This window comes from Polypterus senegalus, chromosome 6 (genome assembly GCF_016835505.1).
Source record: "Polypterus senegalus isolate Bchr_013 chromosome 6, ASM1683550v1, whole genome shotgun sequence".
NCBI lineage: Eukaryota > Metazoa > Chordata > Cladistia > Polypteriformes > Polypteridae > Polypterus > Polypterus senegalus.
In genome coordinates this window covers 65,687,039-65,704,616 of record NC_053159.1, presented here as the reverse complement: position 1 = coordinate 65,704,616, position 17,578 = coordinate 65,687,039, and the positions used below count along the sequence as shown (strand labels likewise).

The window sequence follows — 17,578 nt, the reverse complement described above, 5'->3', positions numbered from 1 at the left end:
GGATCTGAACATTCAAACTTAATGGGATGATTTGGTAATTTCCTACATCAACAGCTTTCACAAAGGTAATTGGAATGGATCCCAAAATTTGAGTGAAAAGTCTGCAGCCTCCAATGTTATAACTTTTGTCTAGACAATAAATGAACAATACGCTACAAGGACTGCATTTGTTCTAGTAGTACTATTACTCAAGTAGTTTTATTTATGATTCTAACCTACTATCTCATGTCAATTATAAATATTCAGGATTATTATTTCATGAAAATATTATATTTTTCTCCTCAGTGCAGATTAATATTAACGTCTAACTTTGGGGTTTGACTTATCTTTGAGAAATGTTTCAAGCAGCTTTTATTTTTTTTTAAACACTCAACCTGCAAAATACCCCATGGTAATCAGGAGTCCTGTTAGTCCTCCATTGTTGACCGAACACTGAAATCTTACTCTGGCACTACAGAATATAGAAAATATTAGCTGCATAGAAGACTATCACTTAGTCTATGTGTAAGGTGCATACACAATTCTCATCATACGTGGACACACAATCTACAGACAGAACCAACACCACTTTCCCTTCTAACCAGCATCACACAGAGCAGCCACATTTACAAGACATCGTGCACTTTGACACTGTGAGTGCAACTGTGGCTTTTTCATCAGGCTAATTAAAGTAACAGCGTGCCGATAAGCAATTTTCTAACGTGCCACAGACCTGCACAGCGGCTCCAGTTAGTTAAATACACTGTCATATCAATGAGAGAGGCAATTTTAAGAAAGCGGACCCATAAGTTGAGATGTTTTTCAGGAAACCTAGCCATGGTTTGAAAGTGACAAGTCAGATTTACCATGCTTCAACCACAAAAACAGAATTGTAGACAATAATTTGAAGTGCAAAATTGAACAAACGTACATCCACACTAAAGTTTAGGGTTTCTATCCGCAATCTCGGATAATCACAAAGTGCACAGCCCTGAACTTTATACTGTTGAGATGGTGATGGCACATGCCACGCACCTCTAGTCACCCATTCATAGCAACACTGTAGTAATAAGTGACAAAATGGCAGTGCCTGTATCAATGCAAACATGGCACTGCAAAAAATGTTAAAACATTTTAATTTCTTTAAGTATATTTACTACACAAAATAATTGCCACAATCAGGTTACTCATTTATAAAGCAATAATTGGCCAGAAAAAGGACCAAAAATAACATAGATGAGAGTCAGGAGAAAATACAAACAAACCTGGATCATAACATAAAGAGCAAGGAAGGTATTTTGAGAGTAAAGGCAAGCACTAATGGCTGTATGGAGTTCTTCCCTCTTTCCTGAATACTCTTGAGGCTTGTCAAAGGTCGGGCTCCCCTTCCCACCAGACTGGCTGCAGTCACGCAAACATCTAATCCTGCCTAGCCTGTGAAGAGCTGTCTGCTCATCTGCTGCAAAACTGAGTCGTTTATGGCACTGTCACATGTTTTTAAAAATTACCTTTAGGGATCACACATAATTTAGATTTTTCACTGTTTCTTGGGGTCCAAATGGTTAAGTGATTCCAACATCCCACCCAACCCTGGCGTTTTGCTGAAAAATACTAGTCATATTGCAAGTTATTTCCTCAAAGATAGAAGCATGGCAGTCACTAAGAAGTGTTACTGTCCCTAGCTTTAGTCTACTTCTGTCGTCGTTACCCTGACATGGCACTATTGTCCCAGCCCATGGAATAAGATATGTTCAGAGTGGACCTTGGGACTTATTGGCTATGGACACATCAGACCTTTCTTTTCTGTGGTTTATACAGTTGTACATATTAGCATATGGTGAATGAAACTATAGAAGGCTTGGATGGTAAATGTGGACGGTTAGCTGAATTGAGAAAACCTGACATTCAGAAGCAAATCCAGACCTACAGCACTGACTATACTGAAAGAAAAATAGAACATGCATTTTGAAAACTCTTTCAATCCACTGAGCGGCACTTTGAGCTGGCAGAGGTACTAGACAAGAGTCAACCCTAAAAAACCTAATTATATCACACAGTCTTCAAACATGTGAGGCAGAACCATCTGCATGTACAGAGCCCTGCCAATATAAACTAAAGGCAGCTCAAGTCCACAGCTCGACTGGGGCTAGAAAAAGCCCGTGGTGTACCAGTATATGGCATGGGTAAGTGTACACTAGTCGACTGCTGCTGGGATGAATGAGCAAAAGGATCAGAAGCTTAAAATGAACCACAACTACAGCCATTCACACAATAGAAGAGGCAGCAGCAGCAACTGCTATGTCTTCTCAGCACACTCTCATCATTCCATTTTCCTCCACCATTTCCCCATTTGAAGAATGTTTTTTCTCTCAGCTTGAATATCTTTCTGCTCTCTCCAAACTACCCGATCATGTTTTAAACTTGTTCTCTCAGTATGCTTCGTCTTTCATGGTCTTTGATTTTCTATCCTTTGCATCATTCTACTTTACCTCTCCTTCTCACAGTTTCTATATGATTTTTCTCTTCTCAGTACACCCTGCATTTGTCCAACCCACCCTGCTTACCTATGCTGTATTCCTTTTACAGCCATTTCTTTTTTACTTTGTTCTCCATTCGTGCCAACTGTCATCATTTTCTCCACTGTTTTGTGCAATCACTCTTCCTAACAGTGCTGCTATCAATCCCAAAGGGATACGAATTCCCTGAGCCGCACTGACAGCTCATACTATTACGAACAAACACACACCACTGGAGTATGAGCATTTTATTAAAATGTTTAACAGTAGAGGCGGAAGCATCCCAGCGCCCTCTGTTCCAGACAGACCCACAAAGTATTCCATCTTTCTGTTGTAGATATACTACACACATTAATTAATCAGCCTACCCATTTGAGACAGGCCATATATGTCCGTACACTCCGGTTGCACGGAGGTCTTACCCATCAATTTGCCATCTTCTTGATGCTCTCGGCCCAACACCCTTTACCCAAACATCAATTCTTTGCCAGTCACACTCATCAGCTCCTGTTTTCTTTAGCTATGGCAGCCCTACATCCAATAATCTCTGACTCTGTGGACTTTTCCCAGCACCCTCTTGTTCCAATGTGTTGCTCTACCCTGTCTGCTCAGCACAGGTCTGTTATCCCTTTTTACACCACTGGTGCCCGCTGTGTCTAGATATACTAGAAAATAAAAAGCTACATTGAATGGGTAGTCTGCATATAATTACACTGATGAGAAAGTAGCACTGCAGACCTCTTGGCCGTCAGTGGACCAGACCAGCTGATCACCAGGCTGCCTTCTGAGGTAAGGAATGGCTTTGGTTTTCAGAAATGCCAGGAAAAGGAGCCGTGACAGAGTTAATATTGGTACAAAAAGACAATAAACAATACAAGACAAAAGAAAGAGAAAAGCTATGCAGTATGGGCAGCAGAGCCAACTTCAAAGGGTGCAACCATGTGCCTGTGGTTCATAAAGACCCTGTAGCACCCATTCCTACACTAACATGACATAAATCTGCCTTTTTTTATAGTGTTCATTTTTATAAGAAAGCTTCATAAGGAAAGATGTCTGGCCATCCTGGCTGCACATCCCCTCAGGGGGTGAGTCCCTGCCCCTGGTCCAGCCAGCAGCACTCTGAGCTTCACTTCCAGTAGGACTTGTTCGGCTCTGTCAAAACATAAAACAACCCAAATTAATAACCATTCTCACAGTTGTTCAGTGTCAAAAGAGTGCTAGATAGACAGATAGACTTTGTCTCCAAGGGGAAATAAAAAAATGTAATGAAGTTGAAGTAGACAAAGGGAAAAAAAAGATATATATTATAATAAACAAACAACAATTCCCAAACACACATAAGAATGTCTGGATTGAATAAAAGAGCTGAAGCTGTCAATGACAGACTAAGGAGTCATGCTGCCTCACCATCATCCACATCAATGAATTTTGGAGGTGGGAGTTTTGCCAGCTCTGCTCTCTCTTTCATGATGTTGTTTTTATAATCTGAAATAAAAAGTAAAGTGGTAAGCTACTGACTGATTTCTCACATTTGGCATATAATAGCCCAACATACATTTCACTTACCCAGCTTAACCTCTTCATTGCAAACTTTTAACTCTGCTGTGTCCACCGCAAAGTGGTTGGTATTCATCTGTTGACTGAAGCAGAAAGAGATTCAAATCAACACCAATTCTTTAAGTGAGCTTTGAAATGATAGCGAAACAGATCATACGTACCCCTCCATCTTTTGCACATCATAGTCCCGTCCTGCCAAACAGACACAGATTGTTAATAGTGGTAAGCCAATGCAGTACAAGGAATGCAAACTGGTGCTAAAGTCCTATCAAATGATGTCTATGGGAAAACTTGCATTTGCAGAGGTAGGAAGAGAGTGAATACCAAAGTACAGATTAGCGGCATTTCGTTAACGAGACCAAGGAGGCCTATGCTCTATTTGAAGGGAGACAACTAAAATAAAATTCTTTATTCAAAGTTCACTAGTGATGAACAAAATAGGTAAGCTTCAATTTGCACACGGTTTCACAAAATCGATGATTAAAATTAGTTTTGCAGGCAATCTCACAATGGTACAATAGCAAAACTCTTTGGGGTTTAGAGTTTTTTGGGGTGAATAAAGCCTTGTTTACATTTTTGTATTTACTTGTGTTCTTTTCTGCAGCTGCATAACAAGCCTGATAAAGTCAATTCCACTTATGCCTCTAGTTCACAGAGTACATTTTAAGGAATTTGACATGCTGCATATCTGTCTATTATATAAAAAAATCTTGGGACAAGACAAAATTTTTTCAGAGAGACGAGACGTAACTTTCTCAGTGAGACACTTTCATGCCCCGCAAGACAAGACTTTGTGCCAAGAGATTTAACATTGCCCGAGGCCGGAAATAAAAGACAAAGAGTAGATAACAAAGTAGAACGTCGTAAGGAATTCAGAAACGTTGGCGTGATACACATGCAGAGCAGGTTAGAGATAATGGAAGTAAGAAAATTCGAAAGTCTCAAAAAATGATAGTAAAGATCACATTAGCACAAACAAATGGAAATTATTACTTTATGAAATAACGGAATAGTGAAAAGATATTGAATATATTGTTCAGATTTAAACTTTAAGTCGGAGACTTGTAGATCATCTAATTTGTGTTGCCATCAGGGAAAAGTAGTGTTCCGCCAGAATTAAAAGATTTGTTTGTTTGGTGAAAGTGAAATTCCACAAGAGATAAATTTCAAGCCCAGCGAGACAAGACTTTATGCAAAGATATTTGGAAAAGTCCTGCCCACATCTAAAACATTTACAACCACGTACACAGTTCAATCATTTCTCATTTGTGTGAATGCTACTGTCAGACACAGTTTGTGTAGAGAGAAAGAAATGATATTCACACACGGGCAGTTATACATTGCGTTGTCACGATGCAATTCCAAACATGGAATCAAAATTCAATGCGCTATTGACTTAAAGGTAAAAGCGAAAAGAGATTGAATATATGGACATACAGCAGGTGATATGACAGAAATATGTAGATATTATTTTGCTTTAAACTTTAAGTCAGAGACTTGTAGATCATCTAATTCGTGTTGCCATCAGGGAAAAGTAGTGTTTCTTCCCAATGAAGAGATGTATCCATGAGAATTAAAAGTTTTGTTGTTTGGTGAAAGTGAAATCCACAGACGTGAGCGGCACAGATGCGAAGTTGCTCACGCGTAGCGCAGGCAGGGGGATTGGCGAGCGAAGTGAGCAGGGGCAGAAGCCCCCTAGTATTCCATATAAAGAAGCACGAAAACACATTGCTATGCACATTATGCACATGTTTTCACCACAAGAAAACTCAGCACATGGAAAGTTGTCGCTGCAACAACATCCCATTACTTAACAACGACTCTTTGCTAGTTGAGGATATACACTCTCCATTGATTTTTCTTTTCCTTTACTATAGATTTTTATTGAAATACTAAATGGCAGGAATTGATTCCAGGCATTTCTCTTTGCTAAAAACAAGTTCCCCTGCAAATTTAATTTCACATGAATCATTTTGCTCATCATCATCCTTCATAGTCTGTTTTTAAGCAGTTCTACAAACACAAACCTACTCACCCTCCTTAATTTTTGTTTTTAATGAGGTTCACATTTTATTATGGGTTCACAACATTACCATCTATAAAACTATGAGTGACTGGTTCAGGTTTTCAGCCTAAAATGTATACCCTTTCTCAATCTAAGTACCTACTAGGAACACTTAAGATCACTGTGTCATCCATCACAATTTCAATGAAGGCACTATAATTGAATGTGATCAAATTCTACATCTTTAAATGCTGTTACAGTACATTTACTGACATATGTGGGTATTTTGAAGAGATGTATGACAGAGCCTTGATTAGGTTAAATATCTGAAATTTGACAAAGCATGGTGCAACAGTAATATTATCTAATTCAGCATGGTGATAACGTTCTGATGTGAAATGCCCAAACCTAAACCAAGCTCAATGAATTCAAATTTCACACTAATCAAAAAATAAGATGCTGAGTTAAACTGTATTTAAAACCTGATTGATTCTGCATGGCCAAGATCTGCTATCCTTCAGGAACAGAAGCTCAGTTCTTGTCGTCCTCCTCTCCTTGAACCTGCTGTTGTTTTCTATTCAACACTAAATACCCTACTGCTTAGTGGAATGAAAAGAATGCAGTCAGGCAATTTTTTGACATAAGGTAAAATTAAATAATAAATACAAAATACTTTGTGATGGTTGCAGCAAGAATAGGCTCTGGCAGTCTGGAATCCTGAAAAACCTTTGGGTTTGGGTGGGTTACATGCCTCTGCTGCACGTCTCTCCTCTAAAACGGATGCAAAGTGTTTGTTTTCTGTATTGTGGGGACTTAACAAGAGCCTTCCCTTGTAATAAAAATGGGGTAAAATAGAAACTGAAAGAATGAGGACATTCAGTGTCAAAAAGTACCTACGCTCAGTAGCAGCTGTCCCATTTGACCAATGTATGGGATATTAATATATGCAAATGAACAGGTGTGCATGTCTATTAAACTCTCAGTTATGACCAGATGTGGTACATAGGATGTTCCATAAAATTGCATTAAGAGAATGGTCAAATCATGTTGACCCTGGAATGCCACACTACATCAAGAATGCATCCCTGCTGTATTTATTAGCCATACACAGATCCATTTGTCGGAAAAAGGCAGAACTGTTGCTCATTGTAAGGGCTGTTGGACAGTCCAATATATTCCATCATATGATGACTATACGTATGTGACAGCAAGGCAGTGCTGAGGCAATGATTAAAGATTGCACGTATGGATGTCAGGAAGTATCTGATCTAGGACGAGCAGAGGTAAAACATCAATGAGAGGACTGGTGAACAGTGTTAAAGGCTATCATAGTGGTTATATCAACACTTTCCTCTTGAGAGACATGGCATTCTCCATAAGTAGCCACATACCATTTTTCATCATGGGCCAAAAACTCACAGAGGTGAGTTTCCATTTGCACCACTGTATGTTGAATGCTCACCCTCACCAAATGCATCTGGACTGCTGTGACCTGGTTGTGGACTGTCTTTAGTGTAGATTCTATTTCAACTTTGGGGATGAAATGAACAACACTGCAGCCTTCCCATATTTTTTAGAACCACTTGTAGGAATGCAAAAAACCAGAGCAGAAAATCAAATTGGATGTGATCTTTGTTTCTATTAGGAGGCCAGGCTGAATTAGGCTAAATATCTCAGCTCCAGGAGAGACAAACAAATTCTACTTGTGATGTCAATTACAAGTAGATACACTGCTCTGCTTAAATTATATGGTGCCCTGTGTTAATTGGCTCTAGGTTTCATTTTGTTCTGTCACCACCCACAGTCAGCATGAAGATATTTTATCCTTAAATAATATGCACACATTGTGTTGTTGGATTTGTATGTTTTCAGTTGTTTGCAGACCTTTCTAAATGAAAGCTAAAAGCATTTTTAAGTTGTCTTTATAACCTAGCATTTACTACTACTTGAATATGCTCCCTGATGTGTTTTAAATCGATTTCTTCCTCTGCAATTGCCCATTTTCTCAAAGAAACACTTTAACAGAAGGTCGCTCCTACTATGAAACACACCTCTCTTCCGGCACCGGCGAGGCAACAGCAAAATGGCTGTAACAGTGAGAGCTAGCAGGAGCAATGTTGCCAAGATGTAGCCAAGCTGCTGCAGGAAATGTGTTGGCCTCTCAGGCAGGATAACGTTAATGACTCGGGGCCCCTCCTCCACGGCGATGTCTGTGAAGACAAGGAAAATGAATAAAATATAATTCTCAGACCTGCTTAATCAAATTCAGAGCAATAGGAGCCCACAGTCTATAGCCAATAGAACTGGGTTCAATGTAGAAACCCTCTCTGAACATTATGCTCACACTTACAATAAAACTAGAATGATACAGTAAATTAATTTTAATCAAGATGTCAACTTTAACTTTAACTTTTGCCATAGCCATCTGATAAAAATTCATTGTAATTTTCTATTTCTCATGCCACCAATCTTTCAACTTGAGCACAATAGATCACAAAATTTTCCATTTTCTTAGTGATTCATAAAACACTGAATTTGGTGGAGATCAAATCTTTATGTGACAAACTCTCACCTTGTATATGGTGTTGTAGCACATGGAGGTGCATTCTGGAGTGATTAGTTAAATGATTAGCTAATTTTGCTTTTCATTTATGTTAATTTGTTTCTACTTTGTTTTATGATAATTCTGTTTTTATTGAGTGGTACAATTTATTCTTGCATTTTGCCTTTAGAGTTGATGTTTCACTCTGTGCCTGCACTTGGTGAGGATGACTGTGCAAGAACAAAGTACTTTATAGTAATGTACCGTAGCTCTGAGGAGGCAATGATAGATTGGCCGTCTAGCTCTGTGAAGAGCATTACTTGTGTTCTGTTTTTGACACCCATTGCACTCTCTCATTTGCCTTTCCAAAGATTTCTTCCAGTAAAGTTTTTTTTTTTTGGGGAGAGCCAAGGCTGTTTTGGGGGGTGTTATCAAAGAACAGGATCTGTTAAAGCCCATTTAGGCTATACAAGAAATAAATTGTTGTTTATCTGGGATTAAGACAGAGAGGCCATTTGACTCAATATGTCATTAAATTCCAAATGATGTTCTTAAGCCCACAATTCCCCAAGAAAGATCACAGGCCTCCATGAAACTATAAGCCCCAAAACATGTATGTACATTTGTTTCCTTTTGAGACCTTTCTACTCATCTATGAAGCTTGGAATTTAGACACTCAAAATACTCAGTCATGCTGTTTGGCCCTTATAAATTGACAATATGTACGCACTGATGCTTTCTGATATCTGCCTATGATTGGTGTTATAGGTTAGCATAGCTCCTCTTGGGGTTCACTTATTAGTCACATTGGGTTGAGCCTTAACATTTACCAAAGTTTGGTTTAAAGCATAGCATTCTGCATTGTAGGTGGTTGCCTCAGAGAGTTGCACAGATGCTCAAATACAAAACAGTACCAAAAATGCTTCCAAAATTTGCGAGAAGGTTTAACCACAGTCTATGCCTTTAAATGTAGCGTGCAGAATAACAATGTTAATAAGTAGAACATAAAACAATTTATTATACATTAGAATAAGTTTGTATATACCTGCTAATGTTGGAGTGAATGGGCTCCAATTGTGTGGCCAGAGCTACCAGGAGTGGCCAAAGAACTAAGGGTCAATGGCTTTAGGCAGTCAATGGATTTCCAATATGACCATGGAAGGAAAAAGGCACCAAAGTGTCTCCATGTGTCTGTTACATATCATGTGCCTCCTATGTGTGTGTTTTGTTTATTCATAATACTGTAGTTCTAATGATGCTGTACAGTAATCGTGTTAGCCCTGTAAAGCCTCTTAGGATTGTGGATCGTATTAACATTTATACAGAATTTCCCACAAGTACAGTAGAAAGTCTTGAAAGTGACAGGCTTGGCTAATTTATTATTTTGATTAATAATAATAATAAATTACATCCCCACTTGAGAAGCAGTATGCACAGTGAAGGGGTGTCATGTTTGAACTGGACAATGTGGATTCCATTCTAATTTCATTCCTTCTCCAAGAGATGAGCAGACCTTTTCTTTTGGGAATGAATAGTCTGAACTGAGCTAGGGTATGTTTTACTGATTATTATTTTTATTCACCAACTTGTTGTGATTAGTGTTTGTCGTTGTAGTTATTGTGTCCCCATTGTAACTTTGAGGCAAGTGGTACTTTAATCAAAACTAATATTTGACAGAGCACTTCCCAGGATTGAACCTGGTCCAGTCCCTGCTGGATATACCTGATAATTATTTAGTCTGCTTGAGCAATTTTCTCTCATGGATCTTCACAATTAGAGACCTTAAAGTTCGGACATTTGGTTATTGTGAGCAGCCATGTTATATATTATGGTTGCCCAAATGTCATGAGCCACTTGTCTTGCACAACATGTGTCTAGCAACCACAAAACATCCTAGGAATCCAACACAAAAAAGCGTAGCATGTTTAAAATTGAGAAAGACAAAATAGAAATAAAATTACATCCCAAAATTAACAATAAAAAATCAATAAAAATAAAAGATAATAAGGCATATTGTGGCCTGTAGGGGTGACTCATAACCCCATAACCCCGGACACAACTACACTAATGACAGTCCTGGGATCAAACAAGAGTTTTATTTTATAACAAATACCTTGCATAAGCTTTGTCCACTATCAACACTACAATAATGGTTTTCTTTCATTGTGACTCAGGTGAGGTGTGTTCACTTTTATGCCAGTACCTCCACCACCTCAACATAGCACAGAGGAAGCACCAGTGAAGACCACTAAGAATAAAGACCTCCATTTTCAGCAGCTTCCTCTGGTGGCACCCATGATACCCAGAAGGGCTGCCAAGCGGGATTATAATTCCCAGATTGCCCTGCAGGTGTGTGCACGGGTGATTCAGCAAAGGGATGTGGTCACCTAGTGCATAGGTGGTGGGAGTCTACAGCCCTGATAGGCAGTCTGCCCTTGGTATTCCCTTTTGTTGTGCTGCCCGGGAAAGCAAACAATAGCTTATCCAGGTTGGGATGCCTATTATATGGGCCTTTTGACCAGGTCATGGGGCATCCATCCCAGTCGGGAGTCAAGTTATTCCTGCCTTCCATTCCAGTGTGTGATAAACAATTGAATAACATGTTCCCAACAAGTGTGAAGGACTCAATTTTCAAGCACACACTGCATCAAGAAACAATTTGACTGTGACTGTCTGTTAAACAGACATTCTAACCAAAATGATACATAAACAATTATATCTAAAATATTATGGAGCAGGCGGCACGGTGGCGCAGTGGTAGCGCTGCTGCCTCGCAGTTAGGAGACCTGGGTTCGCTTCCCGGGTCCTCCCAGTGTGGAGTTTGCATGTTCTCCCTGTGGGTTTCCTCCGGGCGCTCCGGTTTCCTCCCACAATCCAAAGACATGCAGGTTAGGTGGATTGGCGATTCTAAATTGGCTCTAGTGTGTGCTTGGTGTTTGTGTGTGTCCTGCGGTGGGTTGGCACCCTGCCCAGGATTGGTTCCTGCCTTGTGTCCTGTGTTGGCTGGGATTGGCTCCAGCAGACCCCCGTGACCCTGTATTCGGATTCAGCGGGTTAGAAAATGGATGGATATTATGGAGCATTTATTAGTATCAGCTTTCCAGTGTTGCATGATGGGCGTATGTGGTTTTACGTCTGCAATATAAACAGAAAGCAGATTCCCATCAGATATTTATGCAAAATCAAGCCACTTGGACAAAAATGTTTATGTCTAAAACAACTACAAAGATAAGGATTTAAATCAAACTATCTAAATTGCGCACTGACTTTCAGTTAACCGCACCCTCTGACAAGAATTGAGGGCCATATGCATGCTTGTTTTGTACTCATGGCTGTCGTCACAGATAACGGTGCATTGCACTGCAAACCAAGCTCAAAAAAACCACACAGAAAGTTGAAATTGTGACTGAGGAGCTGAGAGCCTATACATGAAAATAGTTTAAAGTTAGGTAAGTAAATTCACAAAGAGGAGAGCAACATGTGCTCTTATGAGCTGATGAAGGTAAAGTAGAAAATCTCCTGATTTTCCAGCAAGGCCTTATACAGCACTGCATTCCAGGGGTGTGCATACGCGGGTGGCTACGGAAGACAAGTGCACGTGTTTCCCATTAGGACCTAAACGATTGCTTTAGGCTCCAAGTGTGTGTCTCCATTCCCTTGTAAGAAATAGTGAAAAAGTGGAACAAGGAAAGAGCTTTGTTAAAGCTAGGTAGGCTCTTATTCAATACTAGCTGTGTAAGCCCATGTGTAAAAACACGGGTACTAGAAACTATTGAAATCATTAGAAAAAAAAATTGAAATGAGATGTCAGGTAATTGAAAGGAACAACTCTGGGTATCTCTCTACTAGGAGGTTTCGCTTGTGTATTTACAGTGGGAGGAAAGTACCAAAAGGGATACCATTTTGCCGATGTGCTCACCATGCTTCTGTAATAACAGATTAGCAAGTGACTCTCTCTTTGGAGGTTTCGTTTTGCCGATGTGCTGGCCTCGCTTGCATATGCTCGGAGCTGGAGCCCTTAGCCCAATTCCACCTCTCACATCCAGGCCAGGCAGACGCACACACTTCCATGTGTAGATGTTTATACACTGCTCACAAAAATTAAAGGAACACTTTAAAGAAACACATTAGATACATCAGATCTCAATATGAAGTTGGATATCTATACAAATAACGACAGGGCAATGTCTTAGGAACAAAAGGATGCCAAGTCTTTTAATAGAAATAAATGTTTTCTGCCTACAGAGGGCTCAATTGTGTAGACACCCTAAAATCAGAGTGAAATGAAGATGTGGCAGGCTAGTCCATTTTTTCAAAAACTTAATTTCTACTACTCAAAATGCTTTTCAGTATCTTGTGTGGCCCCCACGAGCTTGTATGCATGCTTGACAACGTCGGGGCATGCTCCTAATGAGACGACGGATGGTGTCTTGTGGCATTTCCTCCCAGATCTGTATGAGGGCATCCCTGAGCTGTTGTACAGTCTGAGGAGCAACCTGGCGGCGCCTAATGGACCGAAACATAATGTCCCACAGATGTTCTATTGGGTTTAAGTCAGGGGATCGTGAAGGCCATTCAATTGTTTCAATTCCTTCATCCTCCAGGTACTGCCTGCATACTCTTGCCACATGAGGCCGGGCATTGTCGTGCATTAGGAGGAAACCAGGACCTACTGCACCAGCGTAGGGTCTGACAATGGGTCCAAGGATTTCATCCTGATACCTAATGGCAGTCAAGGTGTCTTTGTCTAGCTTGTAGAAGTCTGTGTGTCCCTCCATGGATATGCCTCCCCAGACCATCACTGACCCACCACCAAACTGGTCATGCCGAATGATGTTACAGACAGCATAACATTCTCCATGGCTTCTTCAGACCCTTCAACGTCTGTCACATGTGCTCAGGGTGAACCTGCTCTCATCTGTGAAAAACACAGGGTGCCATTGGTGGACCTGACAATTCTGGTATTCTATGGTAAATGCCGATCGAGCTCCACTGCGCTGGGTTGTGAGCACAGGGCCCACTAGAGGACGTTGGGCCCTCAGACCACCCTCAAGAAGTCTGTTTCTGATTGTTTGGTCAGAGACATTCACACCAGTGGCCTGCTGGAGGTCATTTTGTAGGGCTCTGGCAGTGTTCATCCTGTTTGTCCTTGTCCAAAGGAGCAGATACCAGTCCTGCTGATGGGTTAAGGACCTTCTATGGTCCTGTCCAGCTCTCCTAGACTAACTGCCTGTCTCCTGGAATCTCCTCCATGCCCTTGAGACAGTGCTGGGAGACACTGCAAACCTTCTGGCAATGACACACATTGATGTGCCATCCTGGAGAAGTTGGATTTCCTGTGCAACCTCTGTAGGGTCCAGGTTTCGCCTCATGCTACCAGTAGTTACACTGACCATAGCGAAATGCAAAACTAGTGAAAAAAACAGTCAGAAAAGATGAGGAGGGAAAAATGTCAGTGGCTTCCACCTGTTAAACCATTCCTGTTTTGGGGGTCATCTCATTGTTGCCCCTCTACTGCACCTGTTGTTAATTTCATTAACACCACAGCAGCTGAAACTGATTAACAACCCCCTCTGCTACTTAACTGACCAAATCAATATCCCAGAAGTTTCATTGACTTGATGCTATACTCTGATTAAAAAGTGTTCCTTTAATTCTTTTGAGCAGTATATATAAGATTCCAGAAAGAGATAAATTATGGCCTGTAAAAATATGTATTCCACAAAAAATGTCTCTCTACTATAAAAAAAATCTTGGAAGGCTTGGAAGGAGACGATACGTGATTTTCTCAGAGACACTTTAATGTCCTGCAAGACAAGGCAGTGAGACAAAAGGACAGCTGCTACACAGGCTTTTAAATGATCGACACGCAGCGCGACAAGCAGAACACACAGCTCGGCAACAGCAAGACAGCAGCTGATCCAACCGCATCTCCTTAATGTGCATTCAGCCCCCCCTTCACAACGCAAAGGGCAGAGACACAAAAGTGGCTGGCATGCAGTGCACCCTGGGGGTGGGCGAGCAAAGCGAGCAGGGGGCATAGCCCCCTACTCTAACAAATAACTATGTGCTAGTCAGGTTGATTTGATGACTCTGTGATGCAGAAGGTAGCTGTAATGTCTGCGCAAAAAACACTCATTCACTTTGCTTATAATGTGAGTTTTTTTTTTTACTCAGCTGGTAAAAATAAAATAAAATAACTGTTTTTTTCACAGAATACAACATCTTCTACCTTACCTAAATGAAGAATCATAAAACTGTAGGAACCTGTGAGAATATGACTCAGTGTCTACTCATTCTAAGAGGGTCCGATTTCAGTTCAGGTGACAGATTTGGCAGAGCCATTCAAGCTCAGTCAGGTGGTGTTCTGGTGACTCTCTAAATATCTGAGCCACAACAGACACTTTACAGAGGAAGAAGAAAAAATAAATGAAATTAATGTGCTATGATACAAACTCATGCTGTTAGGATGGAAAGAAACTGCATTTGGTACTTTATATAATTATACTGGAATTCTGTTATTTACTCTTTCATCTTGCTAAGGTTTGTTATATTAAAAAAAAGTAAATGCACAGTAAAGGAGATGCAGTGCCAGTTCTAATAATCTAACATAACTAGCAATCATGAACAAATATTTTTTTCTTTGCCAGGGCTGTGGAGTTGAAGTCGTGGCACTGGAAGCAATTATTTGCTTAATGGTGTAAAAATGTACCAACTTCAACTCTGCCTAAATGTAAATTGCAGGATAAAGTATATAAATTTCTAATTTCACATATACTAGCTTTATTACACTATTATTTTCTTCTAGTCTTTTAATAAACATATATCCTCTTTTTACTTTTTCATATTCAAAGTATAGGGAAAGTATTGTAATCATCCAAAGATTCGATGTCGAGATTTTGATGAATCTTGACATTTTTGACTTCCTGAAAATACTGTTTTTGGAATTACATCTCTGTGTCTGTCTCTGTGTGTGTATGTAAACACAATAACTTGAGTACACCTTCACTGAAGTCAACCAAATTTTGCATACAAGTATTAGGTAAAAAAACGTACAACCCCAAATCAGAAAAAGTTGGGACAGTGTGGAAAATGTGAATAAAAAAGAATAAAGCAAGTTATAAATTCTCCTCAAATTTTATTTCATTGCAGACAGTATAAACACAAAATAATTCATGTTTTTTTTTTGTCAACATCATTTGATTTGTAAATAAATATCCATTCTTGCCATTCAGGCTTGCAACACATTTCAAAAAAAGTTGGGACAGTACAGTATTTATCACTTTGTACAGTTCCCCTGTCTTTTAACAACACTTAAAAGACATTTAGGCATTGAAGAAATCAAGTGACTAAGTGTTGCAGGTGTTAGTTTGTCCCATTCTTCCTGCAAACAACGTTTTAGGTGCGCAACAGTACGGGGTCTTCGTTGACGCATTTTTCGTTTCAAAATGCGCCAAACATTCTCTATAGGAGACAAATCAGGGCTGCAGGCAGGCCAGTCAAGCATCTGCACCCTCTTCTTACGCAGCCATGCCTTTGTTATGCGCACAGTATGTGGTTTGGCATTGTCTTGCTGAAATAAGCATGGGCGTCCTTGGAAAAGACGTCGTCTTGAAGGCAGCATTTGTTTCTCCAAAACTCAGATATACTTCTCAGCATTGATGGTGCCATCGCAGAAGTGCAAGGCACTGACACAACCCCATACCATGACAGACCCTGGCTTTTGGACTTGTATCTGGTAACAGTCTGGATGGTCCTTTTCCTCTTTGGTCCGCAGCACACGGCGTCCATTTCTCCCAAAAAAGATGTGAAAAACCGATTCGTCTGTCCACAATACATGTTTCCACTGCACAATGGACCATCCCAGATGCCCCCGAGCCCAGAGAAGTCAACGGCGCTTCTGGACACTATTTATGTAGGGCTTCCTTTTGGCACAGTACAGTTTTAGCTGGCATTTCCTAATGTAACTACGTACTGTAGTGCTTGAGAGTGACTTCCTGAAGTAGTCCTGAACCCACGCAGTTATATCATTTATTGATGAATTACGGTTTTTAATGCAGTGCCGTCTGAGGGCTCGGAGATCACGGCCATTCAGTTTAGGCTTGCGCCCTTGGCCTTTGAGCACGGTAATTTCTCCAGATTCCCTGATTCTTTTTTCACTATGTTATGCACTGTAGAGGGAGAAATGCCCAAATCTCTTCCCATCTGTCTTTGAGAAACGTTTTTCTTCATTATTTCAAGGAGTTTTGCCCGCACTTGGTGGCAAACCGGCGATCCTCTGCCCATCTTTGCTCTTAAAGGAGTAGGCCTTTCCTCGATGCTGCTTTTGTACCGAATCATGATTGCAATCACCTGTTAACATCACCAGTTTCAAATCACATCATTATTTAGTTATTATACCTCATTACTACCCCTGAATTGCCCTCATCCCAACTTTTTTGGAAGGTGTTGCAAGCCTGAATGGCAAGAATGGATGTTTATTTACAAATCAAATGATGTTGACCAAAAAAACATGAATTATCTTGTGTTCATACTGTCTGCAATGAAATAAAAGTTAAGGGAAATTTGTAAACTACTGCTTCATTTTTTTATTCACATTTTCCACACTGTCCCAACTTTTTCTGAATTGGGGTTGTAGATTTGCATCAACTTATGGGATATTTCCATTAACTGGAAGTGGTACATTACCTTTTATTCATGCAGCTGCAGAGTCTGATTTATTCAACTTTACTTTTTTAATAGTTGTTCAATATATTATTAATGTGATTTGATTTGTTGTTGATGGTTCTTTAATGTACATAATGCAAAAATACAATCATTGTCTTGCGGTTTACTCTTCAAATATCCATCCCCATATCAGAGTATACGAGAAAGTCTTAAGGAGACCACTCCTGATTTTTTATTTTTCTAAGTTATGTCTTATGTTTATCTTACTCATTGTTTGTAACTTCTTTAATGCTAAAAAGTAGCCTGATGATT

General features: G+C 40.0%; 1 protein-coding gene across 2 annotated transcripts in view; it reads right to left on the bottom strand.

Annotated features, from left to right (window-relative positions):
* Window positions 1-1,098: 1,098 nt before the first annotated feature.
* LOC120531106 (matrix remodeling-associated protein 8-like) overlaps window positions 1,099-17,578 on the bottom strand; it is a 28,057-nt gene continuing 11,577 nt past the window's right edge. For both annotated transcript variants that reach the window (XM_039756191.1, XM_039756192.1), the window contains 5 exons: window positions 8,109-8,267; window positions 4,214-4,244; window positions 4,062-4,135; window positions 3,903-3,980; window positions 1,099-3,647 (listed from right to left, as the gene is read on the bottom strand). In XM_039756191.1, the coding sequence (XP_039612125.1) occupies window positions 3,622-3,647; window positions 3,903-3,980; window positions 4,062-4,135; window positions 4,214-4,244; window positions 8,109-8,267 (368 nt within the window). In that variant the 3' untranslated portion in view covers window positions 1,099-3,621. The remainder of the gene's footprint in view (window positions 3,648-3,902; window positions 3,981-4,061; window positions 4,136-4,213; window positions 4,245-8,108; window positions 8,268-17,578) is intronic.